Source organism: Bubalus kerabau, chromosome 11 (assembly GCF_029407905.1).
Source record: "Bubalus kerabau isolate K-KA32 ecotype Philippines breed swamp buffalo chromosome 11, PCC_UOA_SB_1v2, whole genome shotgun sequence".
In the NCBI taxonomy this organism is placed as follows: domain Eukaryota; kingdom Metazoa; phylum Chordata; class Mammalia; order Artiodactyla; family Bovidae; genus Bubalus; species Bubalus kerabau.
The window spans coordinates 61,276,152-61,290,879 of NC_073634.1; the positions used below are offsets into that span (position 1 = coordinate 61,276,152).

Genomic DNA, 14,728 nt, shown 5'->3' on the forward strand with positions numbered 1-14,728 from the left:
CTATTTCTGCTTTATTGACTATGCCAAAGCCTTTGAATGTGTGGATCACAATAAACTGTGGAAAATTCTGAAAGAGATGGGAATACCAGACCACCTGATCTGCCTCTTGAGAAATCTGTATGCAGGTCAGGAAGCAACAGTTGGAACTGGACATGAAACAACAGACTGGTTCCAAATAGGAAAAGGAGTATGTCAAGGCTGTATATTGTCACCCTGCTTATTTAACTTATATGCAGAGTACATCATGAGAAACGCTGGACTGGAAGAAACACAAGCTGGAATCAAGATTGCCGGGAGAAATATCAATCACCTCAGATATGCAGATGACACCATCCTTATGGCAGAAAGTGAAGAGGAACTAAAATGCCTCTTGATGAAAGTGAAAGTGGAAAGTGAAAAAGTTGGCTTAAAGCTCAACATTCAGAAAACGAAGATCATGGCATGCGGTCCCCTCACTTCATGGGAAATAGATGGGGAAACAGTGGAAACAGTGTCAGACTTTATTTCTTTGGGCTCCAAAATCACTGCAGATGGTGACTGCAGCCATGAAATTAAAAGACGCTTACTCCTTGGAAGGAAAGTTATGACCAACCTAGATAGCATATTCAAAAGCAGAGACATTACTTTGCCAACAAAGGTCCATCTAGTCAAAGCTATGGTTTTTCCTGTGGTCATGTATGGATGTGAGAGTTGGACTATGAAGAAGGCCGAGCACCGAAGAATTGATGCTTTTGAACTGTGGTGTTGGAAAAGACTCTTGAGAGTCCTTGGTCTGCAAGGAGATCCAACCAGTCCATTCTGAAGGAGATCAGCCCTGGGTGTTCTTTTGAAGGCATGATGCTAAAGCCGAAACTCCAATACTTTGGCCACCTCATGCAAAGAGTTGACTCACTGGAAAAGACCCTGATTCTGGGAGGGATTGGGGGCAGGAGGAGAAGGGGACGACAGAGAATGAGATGGCTGGATGGCATCACTGACTCGATGGATGTGAGTCTGAGTGAACTCCAGGAGTTGGTGATGGACAGTGAGGCCTGGCATGCTGTGATTCATGGGATCGCAAAGAGTCAGACACGACTGAGTGATTGAACTGAACTGAAATAAGAATCTGTCAGCAATTTTTGTGTGATTTATTTTATCACCTCAAATTTTATTTAAAAAACAGAACTTGGAGGCAAATTGAGCCATAGTTATAACTTTGAGGTGCAACTTCCAATGAATTTTGCTGCTAATCCTGTAACACTACTACTGTAACTGATGAAATGCTCATGTTAGGTTAAAAAGAAAAAATGATGTTATTGCACTTGCATTGAGCTCTATTCAGAGCTCTAATGTTAACTATTTGTGAAATTTTGAAAAGTCTGCAAAGCTTAACTGTAGTTTATAGAGCAATAGGTTCAAATTAGTGTTGTTTAAACTGTAAACGGAAAAGTCAATTAAGTACAGTATCATTATATTGTAGAACAAAATTTTTAAAAATCAGAAAAATTGTTTTATAAAAGGTATTTTTAATTCTGTAAAATGTATCATTTTCTATGGGTGATGGTGAAAAAAAAATTCATATATATTTGAAACTCCCTAAATTAAATATCCCATTCTATTGTTTAAAGTAGTTGTCTACATAATCTTCCATTCTGCTCTGCACAATTTCCATTTAAATAGTTATTAATTTCAATTATTTTCAGATATTCTGTTTTTAGTTTTAAAATTTTTGATTTGAGTCTTATTTACAAATTTCATTTAGCTGCTGAAATCCTCCATCTTGTGATTTATTTTTTCAGATTGTAGCAACAATTATTTTTAAGTCTGTGTCTGATAACTACTACTGAATTATCCCTAGTCTGTTTCTGTTGTTTGCTTGTTTTTTATTATTATTTATTCAAACAATGCCAAGCATTTCTCTCCCCAAAATATTTTCTTATTGTTTTCTCTGCTATCCTCAATTTTTACTTAGTTCAGTCCTCTCATTCATTTAGTCCTACAAATCAATTTATCCTCTAAAAAATATGAAAGTATTTTACTTGAAAGTCCATTAAAATAAAATTTTTAAAGATTCCTTTCCCAGTTTTTCCACTATTATGCTTCATAACTTCTTTTTTCATTTGTTGTTTAGTTGCTAAGTCATGTCTGACTCTTTTGTGACCCCAGGGACTGTAGTCTGTCAGGCTTTCCTGTCCATCAGATTTCCCAGGCAAGAATAATGGAATGGTTGCCATTTTCTTCTCCAGGGGATCTTCCCAACCTGGGGATCGAACCAGCTTCTCTTGCATTGCAAGCAGATCCTTTACCACTTTTTTCATTTACTAACATGTATCATAATCTATAATCACCTGGTATTGAACCTGGGTCTCCTGCATTGCGTGCAGATTCTTTACCATCTGAACCACCAGGAAAGCCCATAAATTATATACTCATTTTAGCTTTTATTGACTTCAAATCCAATTTCCATGAACCTCAAACCTCATTTTATTGTTTATCATTATCTACCTAATGATATCCTATCATAGATTATCAACTTATTTTTCTCTTTTAATAAATTAGCTTACTGGTTAATAAAATAAGACATAGCAAGTAGTCTGTTTTATGTATCTATATTTTAGTACAATTTTTGCTGTGACTATATTAACAATGTGAACATTATCTTAATTTACACACTGAGTTTAAAGGCTTTGAGTATGGACATTAAGATTCCCAAATTCAGCTAAACACATGTAATAAGATGTTATTTTTCTTAAAATTTTTAACAAGTAATTATCACTACTATTAAGAAAGAGATACTATTATATTAGGATGAGTAAATTGAAAAAGGAGAAAAGGTCATTCAGTTCGAAAAAGATGACACAAGGTTCTTCTTCAGGTTGAAATTGAATTATATACATAATAAAATTGTGACTTGACGAGTAAATTATTTCTAAACATTTTCAATATGTGTGTGCATTGGGTGTGTGTAAGAAATGTGTCCAACATGTATACTGTCTGATACATTAATGAGTAAGACAAAAGTGAAATAACATATATTGGAATTATTGGACATACATTGGAATTTCACTTGTCAATGGCATGAGTAATTTCTTTGCTCAAGTACTGGACAAATGTGTCTCAATCTGTGTGCTATTTGTAATTAAATAGCTATAGATACAGTGCACTTTTAAGTTTAATCTGTAATACTAATATTTTTTCCATTACTTTCTAGACATTCAACAAAACAGAAGATCATGCCTTAAATTTAGTTTTTGCTGATTTCCTTTGTGCAAATGTCGATTTCAAATTATAAAATGAAGTGACTAAATTCTCTACACAGTAACAAAATTTCCTATTATATGCTGAGTTCATAATGTCTCAATTCAGTAAATTAAAACATTGTCCATCATACTAATTAATACCTCATAGTTCGCATAAAGCTTAAGCATTTTTTTTCCTGTTCCCCTGGAGGCCCACTTGCAGATGAGCCATCTGCTACCCAAAAAAAAAGAGGAAGTGAAGTCAGCTTCGCTTATTCTTGCTTACCTCTTCCCACTTCTGTCTTACTGCTGTTTCTAATCATCCCAGGAAACTTTCTAGTTGACTGGTACAATTGTGAAAAAGTTGTTTGATCTTTGGGCCTAGCAGAGGTCAAAAGTACTAATCTTTTTCATGGACACATTGATAGATCTTTAATAGCCTCATTAAGAATAATTGGTAAGATTTCCCATGATAAGGATGACATTTTTCTTCATGTGTTTGGTGCCTTTTCAAACTTGATTGATTTCTTTTTCTTTTTTATTTGCCTGTTATTTGGATAATGTGGGCTTCCCTGGTAGCTCACCTGATAAAGAATCCCTGGCTGTTCTGGTAAAAAATCTGCCTGTAGTTCAGGAGACCTGGGTTCGATCCCTGAGTTGGAAAGATCCCCTGGAGAACGGAACAGCTACCCACTTCAGTATTCTGGCCTGAAGAATTCCATGGACTATATAGTCCATGGGGTCGCATAGGGTCGCAAGGAGTCGTGCACAAGACTGAGTGACTTTCACTTTCACTTTTGGATAATGCACTTATACAGTTTCATTCTGTTGGGGTTATTACCAGGATTTAAAAAGGCTTGTAATAGTCTTTCTCCTCTCTCTCATAACCCCTCTCTCTTCCATGGAAAGTATTTGTACATATTTTTATCCAAACTCTGAAAGTGAAAGTCAATCCCAACACTAATTTAGCTCTTCTTTGCTTTGGAAAACCCGTTTCTTATCTTCTGGATTTCTCAGACCAGAGTCAGATTCCATTTTATAGTGCTGGATTCACTGAGAGAAAGACATATCAAGCTCTCCAAATAGCCTGGAGAAGTCCCTTGTCCTACAGTTAAGCTGAGGGCAACTGACAGCCCTCCCACCTTCTTTTGGGTGAGGGATGTGTGTTTGTGTGTGTGTGTGTGTATGTTTTTGTGTCTTGTGAACATGTAGAGGTGGTAATATAGAGAAGCTCTTTCCAAAGAAATCTTCTATGTAATATCCTTTCTTTATTCTCATCTCTCTCTGCCCTTTAATGTCCTCACAGTGTGTTCAAGAGAACTGTAACTGAATTTGACAACGTTGTTTATAAATTCTGCCTATGGTCTAGTATCTCCTTTGGAAAATACACATCTTAGTACTTCAAACAAAACTTACATTTTGGCTGATTATTACATCATAAATGTGGGTAACACCATGAGATTTTTTCTGGTCTACTATCAAAACTGTTCTCATATCTTTCATTCAAACAAAGAAAAATTTATACACACATACACATATCTACACATCTCAGGTAAAACATATTCATTATATTAAAAAAACAGAAAATACAAATAGACGAAAAATCATAAACAATAAAACAAAGTAAAAAATTAATTTCCCAGGAAAATCTGCTTTATTTTGTGCCTATGCAAATAAAAAATGGATACAGAAATAAAATCCCTAACTTTATCCTCCAGTGCTTGTGGTCTCTGCCCCTCCTCTTCTTATTTCATACATTGTGGTCATCATTTCCTCTTAGCAAATACAAACTGTTTCAATTTCAATGGCAGCATGTGTTCTAATTCATGAATATGTTAACTTTTCTGAACTAATCCTCTATCATTGAGTATTTAGGTGAAGTTTGGATTCCTATGTAAACCACACAAATTATATGTGCATCATCTATGTTGATTTTCTTAGAAACGCATATAATTTTTATTAATCTCCTGCCGGGGTCCAGCCCCGGCTGATCCAGGGTCTTCGAAGGAGAGACGGCTAGGCGGCCTATTCAAATGTTAATTAGATATAATAAAGAGGAATAGAATGAGGATAGCTCAGTAGGAAAATTCAGTGGAGAAAAGAAGCTGAGTGGCTTGGTTTACGCGGAAAATCAATATAACCCGTGACACCAGGTTAGCTCTGACCACGGAGGCCGCAGGCGCCCTCTCGAATAGCGGAAGGTGCCCCACCTTAGACACCTTCTCGAGTGGGTCTTAGAAGCCCAGGCAAATAAATGGTCGCAGAGGACATCCACGCTCCAGATGGACACTCAGCTAGAAGTTAAAGGGAAGAATGACATGGGGAGACCAAGCGTTGGTGAGCAAGGCCCATAGCTTTATTTTCAACAGGGGCTTTTATACCCTAAGTTACACATAGAGGACAATAGGGGATGCAAAATCAGCAGTCTTTGATGCTTATCAAAAACCAGGGTTTCTTTCCTGCAGATTTATCGTATACAAATGGTTTAGGTGATTTACATCATCTTCTGGCCAGAGGCCTATTAACATTTTATGACTCTTGACAAGGACTTATCAACAAAGACTTATTTTCTCTAAGAGTAATTATTTTAAGGTTTGGCGCCATCCTCCGAAGATAAGATTACGTTCCTATAGGGTGGATGTGTAATGGGTTTACAAAGGAAAGAATTTACTACCTTAAGGGTCTAAAGTTACTAACACCAGGCCACTACTTATTTTTTCTACATACCAACTATATTAATTAATGCACATTCAAGGATACAATTCAAGGGATGTGAAAACTTGGCAACAAACATTGGCTCATCAATGAAATCTTTTACTAGCTTTATTCTGACAGTTTCTAATTCTCTGAGAGGCTCTAAGCTATTTGAATATCTTAAGCTTCCCGTGCCTCTGGAGGCTGGGAGACTGTAAACAATCGTATGCATAGCTGTAGGTGTCCGGGTAAACTTGTCAGGCGAGTTAGAGAGCCATCTGAGGGGTTTGGATTTAAACACTCCTAATTGCCCAGGAACTTTATTAATTGGAGCTATAAGTTAACTCTTTGACAGAGAGAGTGAGATGGTGGTGGGGGACAGCCCCCAGTAAAGTCAGAGGTGAGAGCACAAAGCAATAAAGTAGGCAGACTCTGGTTTTTGGGGGGTAGATGCTCGAGAATATCCGGGGGCACTCCCGAGGCTCGATCCCGCCTTTGCGTATGCCGAGCCCCCTTCCTCATGACCTTTGTCACGAGTGGAATGTCTCTCGCCGGCTCCCAGCATCTCCCCCTTTTTTATTTCTTAAAACAGCCAGATGTAGCTCAGTCGCGAGCCTCTGAATGCTCTGCCGAATAATCCTGACAATACAAGGAAGAATGAATATGAGAAGCAGAATTAAAACAGCCACAGTAACATAGCTAAGGAAGGTAGACAGCATATTTTTTCCTGAAATATAGTTAGAGAAAGTATGGAAGAAATCATTTGCTGTTCCAGCGGCAGTAAAGTCTAATCGGGAGTGTTCCATGGTTGCTATTTGATTGTGAAGTTTCCCTAAGTCTAGACCAATGTCAGAGCTGTTCCAGATACCTGAAATATGGTTTTTAATCTTTTCCCATTCAAAATCTGTCTCATTTACTTTCAGGGGTGTTACACATATCCACCGATAGTCAGCATGACAGGACAGTGCCATTTTCACCTTTAAAGCCTGCAATTCAGTCCCAATATGTATTACTGCTTCCTCTAGGGCGTCTACCCTCATTTCTAACTTCCTGTCTATAGCTTCCTGTGTTGCCAATGCTAAAGAAACATTTTTGGACATAGAATCAACATATTGAGCAGTATGTACTTGTTGAGTCAATGATATTGCTGTCACAGTAACAGAAGTGATTGCACTTATCAAAGCTGCTATTCCCAAGATAAGTAAGCCCACAAACCGTCGGGTTCGCATTAAATCCTGCAGTTGTTGTAATACAGCCAAACCGTAATTATCATACCAATAAGAATGCACAGATACAGGTATCATGAGATAGGGTGGGCGTTTCAACACAACAAAAGAACAAACATTATATTGGGGGGTCAAACAAGATGAAAGCATACATTGTTCACAAGTTACTATATTAGGTCCACCTGAATAATTCATGTGTACATTTAATCTTTTGGAGTCATTAGTAAAGAGAAAAACATAAGGTGAGGGTACACAAGCTAAAACAGAATAAGTAGAATTGCTATTTGGACGGAGTAAGGAAATGGGAGCAGTGGCAGCAAGGGCCCTCCAGATTTCTGGCTGCCAAGAAGTTCTGTTCTTAGTAGTATAAGACAATATGGGTGACACAAATCGATTATTATGCCATCTAGTAATGCTTAATGGCCAGGAAAAATCTTTCTTCCAATTATAAAATCTACTGGGAAAGTCATCAAGGGGCAATGGGCTCCTACCTAGGTCTGAGTTACTCCAGTCTTGAATCATGTAATTCCCTCTTCCCGGTATTCTATAATCAGCTCTTAAATGATAAGTACAAGATTTCCAAATTGGATACCCTGTACGATCATCTATGGTGTTCCATACGGCATCTGAAGGCTCAGTATTATAACAACTTGGATATCCAGGAGGGGGTCTACGGAATATAAATTCGTGGGGATCAAGGGCCCCGGGCATACGAGCCTGTAAGACCCAAAGCGCTAGACGCCCTCTATGTTCAATACCTGAGGCTGGAGAATGAGTCAGAACTGCCTTTTTAGAGGCTCCGACACATCCTTCTTTAGGGGGAATAATAAAGCTTTCTATATCACTGGGAAAGTTAAAGCAAACAGGAAGGTCGTCTGCTAATCCCCTGAAGGTAAAATTGAAATTAATAGGATATTCGTCTGTGGTATAAGAAGTATATGACCCTCCCAGTAACTGAGGCTGGTTTGTGTGGACCCGTAGGGGGTCATTGTTCCAGGTAACAACTTGAAAGGTTGGAGGATCTGGGAAGTAGGCCCAATACTTTTCAGGAGCAGGGGAGGAGGCGCTTACCTGGCAAGATAATAAGGCAAGCATAGCAATAAACATCTTCTCAGGGGAGGTTGGAGAGCCCTGCAAAGAGGTTATTCCCCGTGCCTGATGGCAGAGTGTTTTTATTTGTCCCCAAGTAGGTATGGAGGCATTCCGGGTCGCCTGAGTCAGGCGGCCTGACCCCCTCTTGTGAGACAAAGGATCGGGGGGAGCGATATCCTGTATGTGAAGTTGAGACATCTGTTTGGTGGGCGGATCCGTTCCCTGCTCATCCGGGATCCCTGATGTCAGTTGCTCCGATGTCAGTGGTGTTTCCCGTGCTGGCGTGGGGAGCGAAGGCAGAGGAGGCCCTTTCCTCTTTCGGGGTCGCGGCGGCCGTGAAACCCGGTATCCGAGAGGCTGAGACATGGCGAATTAATCTATCTGGAACCCAAATTGGAGAATCTGCGTCCTGTGGAAAAATACAAGCATATCCTCGACCGCTGGTTAACAATGGGTCGGGACCTTTCCATTGTCCGGAAAGGAGGTCCTTCCATTTAACTAATGGTTTTGCATTCAGTTGCTCCGGGCACCAATGGCGAAGCATTGCAGTCATTCCAGCTGAATCAGTATTTAAAATATTTATTACAAAAAGAGCATGTTGCAAGAGGTGATGGGGAGAACTATATTTAAACTCCCCTTCTTTTAGTTTTTGAATTTGGGTTTTTAACGTTTGATGTGCTCTTTCCACAATGGCTTGTCCTTGTGGATTATAAGGGATGCCTGTGTTATGTTTAATTTGAAACTTTAGACAAAATTCTTGAAAAGACTTAGATGTGTAAGCAGGAGCATTATCAGTTTTCAAGGCTTTTGGCAGACCCATATATGAGAAACAAGTAAAAAGATGTTGTATTACATCTTTAACCGCTTCCCCTGTGCGAGCAGTTGCAATAATAACATGAGAAAAGGTATCTACTGTTACATGAACAAAAGACAATTTTGCAAATGAAGAGATGTGAGTTACATCCATCTGCCAGAGTGCATTAGGTTTAAGACCGCGAGGGTTAACTCCCATAGGTAAACTATTTATAGTAGTGGGACAATGAGAACAGGAACGAACAATCTCCCGAGCAGATTCTCGAGGAATCTGAAATTGATATCTTAGTGCAGTAGCATTTTGATGGTGGAGTGAATGAGAAGCTCGGGCTTCTTCAAAAGCAGAAGCCACTGTGACCTTAGTTAGTGAATCTGCCAGGTCATTTAAGGCATTTAAAGGTCCAGGCAATCCAGAATGAGCCCGAATGTGGCCAATAAAATATGCTCGGCTTCGTTTCCAAATTTGCTGCTGCAGTTTAGTTAACAAGTGAAATATTGCAGTTTTGTTCTCAGGCAGGACCGCAGTCTCAATGTGTGGAAACAGCCTGACCACATACTGAGAATCAGAGTAAAGGTTAAATTTCTCCTCTGCAAACATAACAAAAGCCTCTATAACAGCTCTGAGTTCAGCTCTCTGGGCCGAAGTTTCCTGCGTATGTAAAACTTTACGCTGATCTTTTGTAACTATAGAAGCTCTGCCATTAGCAGACCCGTCAGTAAAAACCATTTGAGCATCAGAGATGGGAGAGTATTTACATCTAACAGGGAAAATAACCGGGTGTTTAGACATAAAATTTAGCAAAACATGTGAAGGTAAATGATGCAGAATTTGACCAAAATAATTTCCTATAGCAATCTGCCAATTCTCATCAAACATTAGAAGAGCATCAAGTTGTTCTTTATTATATGGAATTACAATTTCTGCTGGTTCTTTACCAAACAATTCAATGCTACGTTTTCTCCCTTTCAATATCAACGTACCTATCAGTCCTGGATAAGAGGCCACTACTTTTTTAGCCTGGGCGGGGAGATGGACCCATTCTAGGGGGCCGTTTTGCCATAAAACTCCCGTAGGTGCTGTTGGAGTAGCTAGGCAGAGGAATTGCCAATTTGTTTGTAAATTAACTCTTTTAACATAGCTATCAGATAAAGCTGCTTCCACCTTTTCTAAGGCCTCCTGAGCCTCAACAGTTAATTGTCTCTTAGAAGTTGGATTAGGATCCCCACGTAAAATGTTAAAAAGAGGCTTTAATTCAGCAGTGGTTAATTTTAAATAAGGTCTGATCCAATTAATGTCGCCTAAAAGTTTTTGATAATCATTTAAAGTAACAAGGTGATCTTTTCTCAATTTTAATGGGGCATGAGTCACAGTTTCTGAATTGATAACCCGTCCTAAGTAAGTTATGGGCGGATTGACTTGAATTTTTTCTGGGGCAATTTTTAAGCCTCTGTCTGTTAGTGCCTGGGTCAAATCTTGAAGGACAGTTTGCAAATGAGCTCTATCAGGGTGAGCTATTAAAATATCATCCATATAGTGAATCATATACAGTTGTTCATATTTAGCCCTAATATTTTCTATAGCTGCATTAACAAATTTTTGACATAAAGTAGGGCTATTTTTCATTCCCTGGGGCAACACTTTCCATTGAAACCTTAAATGAGGCTGTTTAAAATTTTCTGCTGGTAAACTAAAGGCAAATCGCTTTTTATCCTCAACATTTAAGGGGATGGTGAAAAAACAGTCTTGTAAATCAATTACAATAATATTATATCCTTCTGGGATGGCTACTGGGGAAGGAAGCCCAGGTTGTAAGGCTCCCATGTCTTCCATAGTGGCATTAATAGCTCTTAAATCTTGTAAAAGTCGCCACTTGCCAGATTTTTTCTTAATAACAAAAATAGGAGTATTCCAGGGGCTATTGGAGGGCTCGATATGTCCCAATTCTAGTTGTTCAAAAATTAACGCTTTGGCTGCCAGAAGTTTTTCTTTAGTCAGAGGCCATTGTTCTACCCACACCGGGTCTTGAGATTTCCATGTAATGGGGTCGGCAGCAAAAACAATGGCCTCCATCAAAAATTTGGATACCCTAATCCAGTACGGAACTTTCGAGGAGCCGGGCAAATTGGCTCAATTATTCCTGTCTGTTGTTTACCTAATCCTTTTGAAGGGTCATAGCCCATTTGTAGCATTTGAAAAGTTACTTTATCATCAGGGCTAAAAAGTAACATGCCCATTTGAGACAGCACATCTCTCCCCCACAGTGAGAAGGGCAGGGAAGGAATCACATACGGTTGGAATGTTCCACGGGTATCATCAAATTGCCAGTCTAAAATTTTTGCACTTTGAGCTACTGTAGGAGCTCTTCCGATGCCCACTATGTTATTTGCAGTAGTATGTGTGGGCCAGGAATTGGGCCAATCTTTCCCAGAAATACAGGAAACATCTGCTCCTGTGTCTAATAACCCTTCAATAGACTTGCCACTGACAAGAATAGATTTCATAGGACGCTTTTTAGTAATTTCTGTTACCCAAAAAACCATGTCACTAGATCCAAATCCTTTGTCCTGTCTTTTATTTTGGGTGGCTGTTTGCCCAATTGCATTATAATATGGCAAAAGTAAAAGTTGGGCTATTCTCTGTCCCTGATGTATTTGAAAAGTTTTAGTCGGGGGTGAAATCATTATCTGAATTTCTCCTGTGTAATCTGAGTCAATTACTCCGGGAATAATTGTAAGACCTTGTATAGCTAAGGAACTTCTGCCTAGTATAATGCCTACCAGGCCTGTTGGTAACGGGCCTTTAACTCCTGTAGGGATTTTTACAGTGGGGCTATCTGGTGTTAATATTGTTGAGGTGGTGGAACTGAGGTCCAGTCCTGCGCTGCCTGGGGTTGCTCTGATGAGCTCTGCGACGGGACGAAGGGAATGAATGGGTTCAGTGAGGCTGCCCCAATCGTTGTCGGGGCCTGGGGCTGGCCCCTCAACCCGTTTCCCGACTGCTGGTCGGGGCCTAAAAAGGCTCCGTTTCTATGAAATGTTGACCTACAGTCCCTTGCCCAGTGATATCCTCTCTGGCAGCGAGGGCAAAGAGACCTAGGATTAATGGGCAGGGGGGCAGGGTTTTGCAGAGCAGACACAGACTGTTGGGCTGGATTAGGCAGATAAGAACCGGGTGTTCTTTGAGGGCAGTCATGAAAAGTGTGTCCCTTCTGGCCACAGGAAAAACAGGTTCCAGGGAATGCATTCCTGCCTTGGTTATTGGGATCATCTTGTGATGGCTTATTTTTGTTAGTAAAAAAAGATTGGACTGCCTGCTGATAAGTATTTCCTTTTATCGCTGCAGCTATCGCAACACCCTGTAGCATTGACGGTCCTACATCTGCACACTGTTTCATATAATCAATTAAAGATCCAGTTCTTCTAACAGGACGCAGTATAGCCTGGCAGGTAGAATTAGCATTTTCAAAGGCCAAGTGTTTTGTTAATAGTTTAGCTGCCTCAGAATCAGAAATTATTCTCTGGACAGCTTCTGAAAGTCGTGAGACAAAGTCTTCAAATGGCTCTTCTGACTTTTGTTTAATATCAGATAGAGCAGCACCTGATGCCTTACCATCAGGCAATGAGCGCCAGGCAGTAAAGGCACAATCAGCCACCTGTTGTATAGCAGTCCTATCTAATTTCATCTGTTCGTCATATGAGGGGTAGTCGGTCTGTCCAAGTAATATAGCTTCAGTGATATGTTTAAAGTCTCCATTTTGGTTAGAAAAAGCATATATACGAGCGAGATCATCATATTCAGATTTCCAAAGTATAAAATGTCCTCCGGACAGGCAGGCCCTAGCAATTGATTTCCATTCTCGAGGTGTTAAGCATTGGCCTGCTAAATTTTCTACTAGCTGCATCGTATATGGGGCTTTAGGCCCATATGAAATACATGCATTTTTAAGTTCTTTTACCAACTGAAAAGAAACAGGCTCCCAGTCGATAGCCTTTTGTTCTCTTTCATCATTGTCAAAAATTAAAGGGAAACAAGCCTGAAGTTGGGGATCGAATTTCTCACCAGGGGCAGAAAAGGCCCGTCTCTGTGGGATCGATTTTGGAATTTTCCCACTTCGATAGGGAGGTGGCAGCAATAATGCAGGTTTAATAGGACCTGTACGGCTTGGTATGGGAGGTGGTATGGGAGGTGGTATGGGAGGAGGTATGGGAGGAGGTGGCAATGGCATAGGTTCCACATTCTCTGCTCTGTACTCTGGAGCTCTTTGAACTGTTTGGTATCCAGAGGTTACATATGGATTAACTGGGAAGGTCTCTTGGAAATCCCTAGGGGCATATGGCCTGATGGGAGACGTTTCCCTTAAGCTCTTTGGAGCTGATGGCCTGACAGGGGAAGTTTCTCTTAGGCCTTTTGGGGCATCATTGTTTAAGAGATGCCGATCTCCATCAGAGTGATATTTAGCTATTATCTCGCCTAAATTCTCTTTTTCTTTTGGGGAAGGCTGATCTTGTTTCTCATCCCTAACTTTAAGTTGTTCCTGAGTAGTCATGGCTGCTAACATTTTTCTTAGTTGCCTATAGTCAGGTGGGTCTTCATTTTTCTCATTTTCCTGAGGTTTAACTACAGTTTCGATCTCATTTTCCTCTTTAAAGGTTACTTTTTTAGATTCAGGGGCAGGTTTAGCCACAGCATTTTCTTCACTATCCCCTTTAAGATGTACTTTTTCTGAATCGGGGGCAGGGTCTAAGACATCTCTAATGATGTTCCATAAGGAAAAAGCGTCATTAGGGACATTTTCTGAGCCATGTTCGGCATGGTAAGTTTTTAGCTGTTTTCCTACTTTTTCCCAGACATCTAAGTTAACAGAGCCTTCGTCTGGGAACCAGGGACAGTGCTCTTGTACAAATGAAAAAAATGATTGAATGGCAGATTTTTTAACTTTGATTCCTCTTTTATTTAATAACTGTAAGATTACTCCTATAAAGAGCTGTCTTTCATTTGATTCAGTGTTACCCATGTCAGAAAATTAAGTATAGTAAAAGATTTTGCTTTTAGCTATCAAAAGATCAGGCTTTTCTTTGGCCTTTTAACTTCAGAAACTGTTTTCTCTCTCTAAGTCTAACACTTTAACACTTTCAACACTTCCCACTCCTCTCGCCCTGTCTGTCCTACAGGGGGGTCCGCGGCACCCTTGAGTGGGGTCCTAGCCGTCCCGAACACTGGAAGGACAATAGGGCTGATGACCCAGATTGTCCCGGGGGGGGGGAACAGAAGGCTGGTGACCCAAACTGTTCCGAGGGGGGAGCAGTAGAGCTGATGACCCAAACTGCTCCGTGGGGGAACAAGAGAGCTGATGACCCAGTTGTTCCGAGAACGGGGGAGCAAAAGGGCTGATGACCCTAATTGCTTTGGGGAGCTTACCTTCGAAAAACCTGTTTCGGGCGCCACCTGCCGGGGTCCAGCCCCGGCTGATCCAGGGTCTTCGAAGGAGAGACGGCTAGGCGGCCTATTCAAATGTTAATTAGATATAATAAAGAGGAATAGAATGAGGATAGCTCAGTAGGAAAATTCAGTGGAGAAAAGAAGCTGAGTGGCTTGGTTTACGCGGAAAATCAATATAACCCGTGACACCAGGTTAGCTCTGACCACGGAGGCCGCAGGCGCCCTCTCGAATAGCGGAAGGTGCC

At 40.4% G+C, this 14,728-nt stretch overlaps 2 protein-coding genes across 2 annotated transcripts; both read right to left on the minus strand.

Annotated features, from left to right (window-relative positions):
* Positions 1-6,228: 6,228 nt before the first annotated feature.
* Positions 6,229-10,129, minus strand: LOC129622458 (endogenous retrovirus group K member 8 Env polyprotein-like). The gene is made up of 2 exons (XM_055539122.1): positions 10,025-10,129; positions 6,229-8,639 (listed from the first exon to the last, which is right to left on the minus strand). The coding sequence occupies exon 2, from the start codon at positions 8,594-8,596 to the stop codon at positions 6,443-6,445; it is 2,154 nt and encodes a 717-aa protein (XP_055395097.1). The 5' UTR covers positions 8,597-8,639; positions 10,025-10,129; the 3' UTR covers positions 6,229-6,442.
* Positions 10,130-11,113: 984 nt separating this feature from the next.
* Positions 11,114-11,584, minus strand: LOC129623823 (endogenous retrovirus group K member 7 Pro protein-like). The gene has a single exon (XM_055541740.1). It carries the CDS (start codon positions 11,582-11,584, stop codon positions 11,114-11,116), a length of 471 nt encoding a protein of 156 aa, XP_055397715.1.
* Between the last annotated feature and the right edge of the window lie 3,144 nt (positions 11,585-14,728).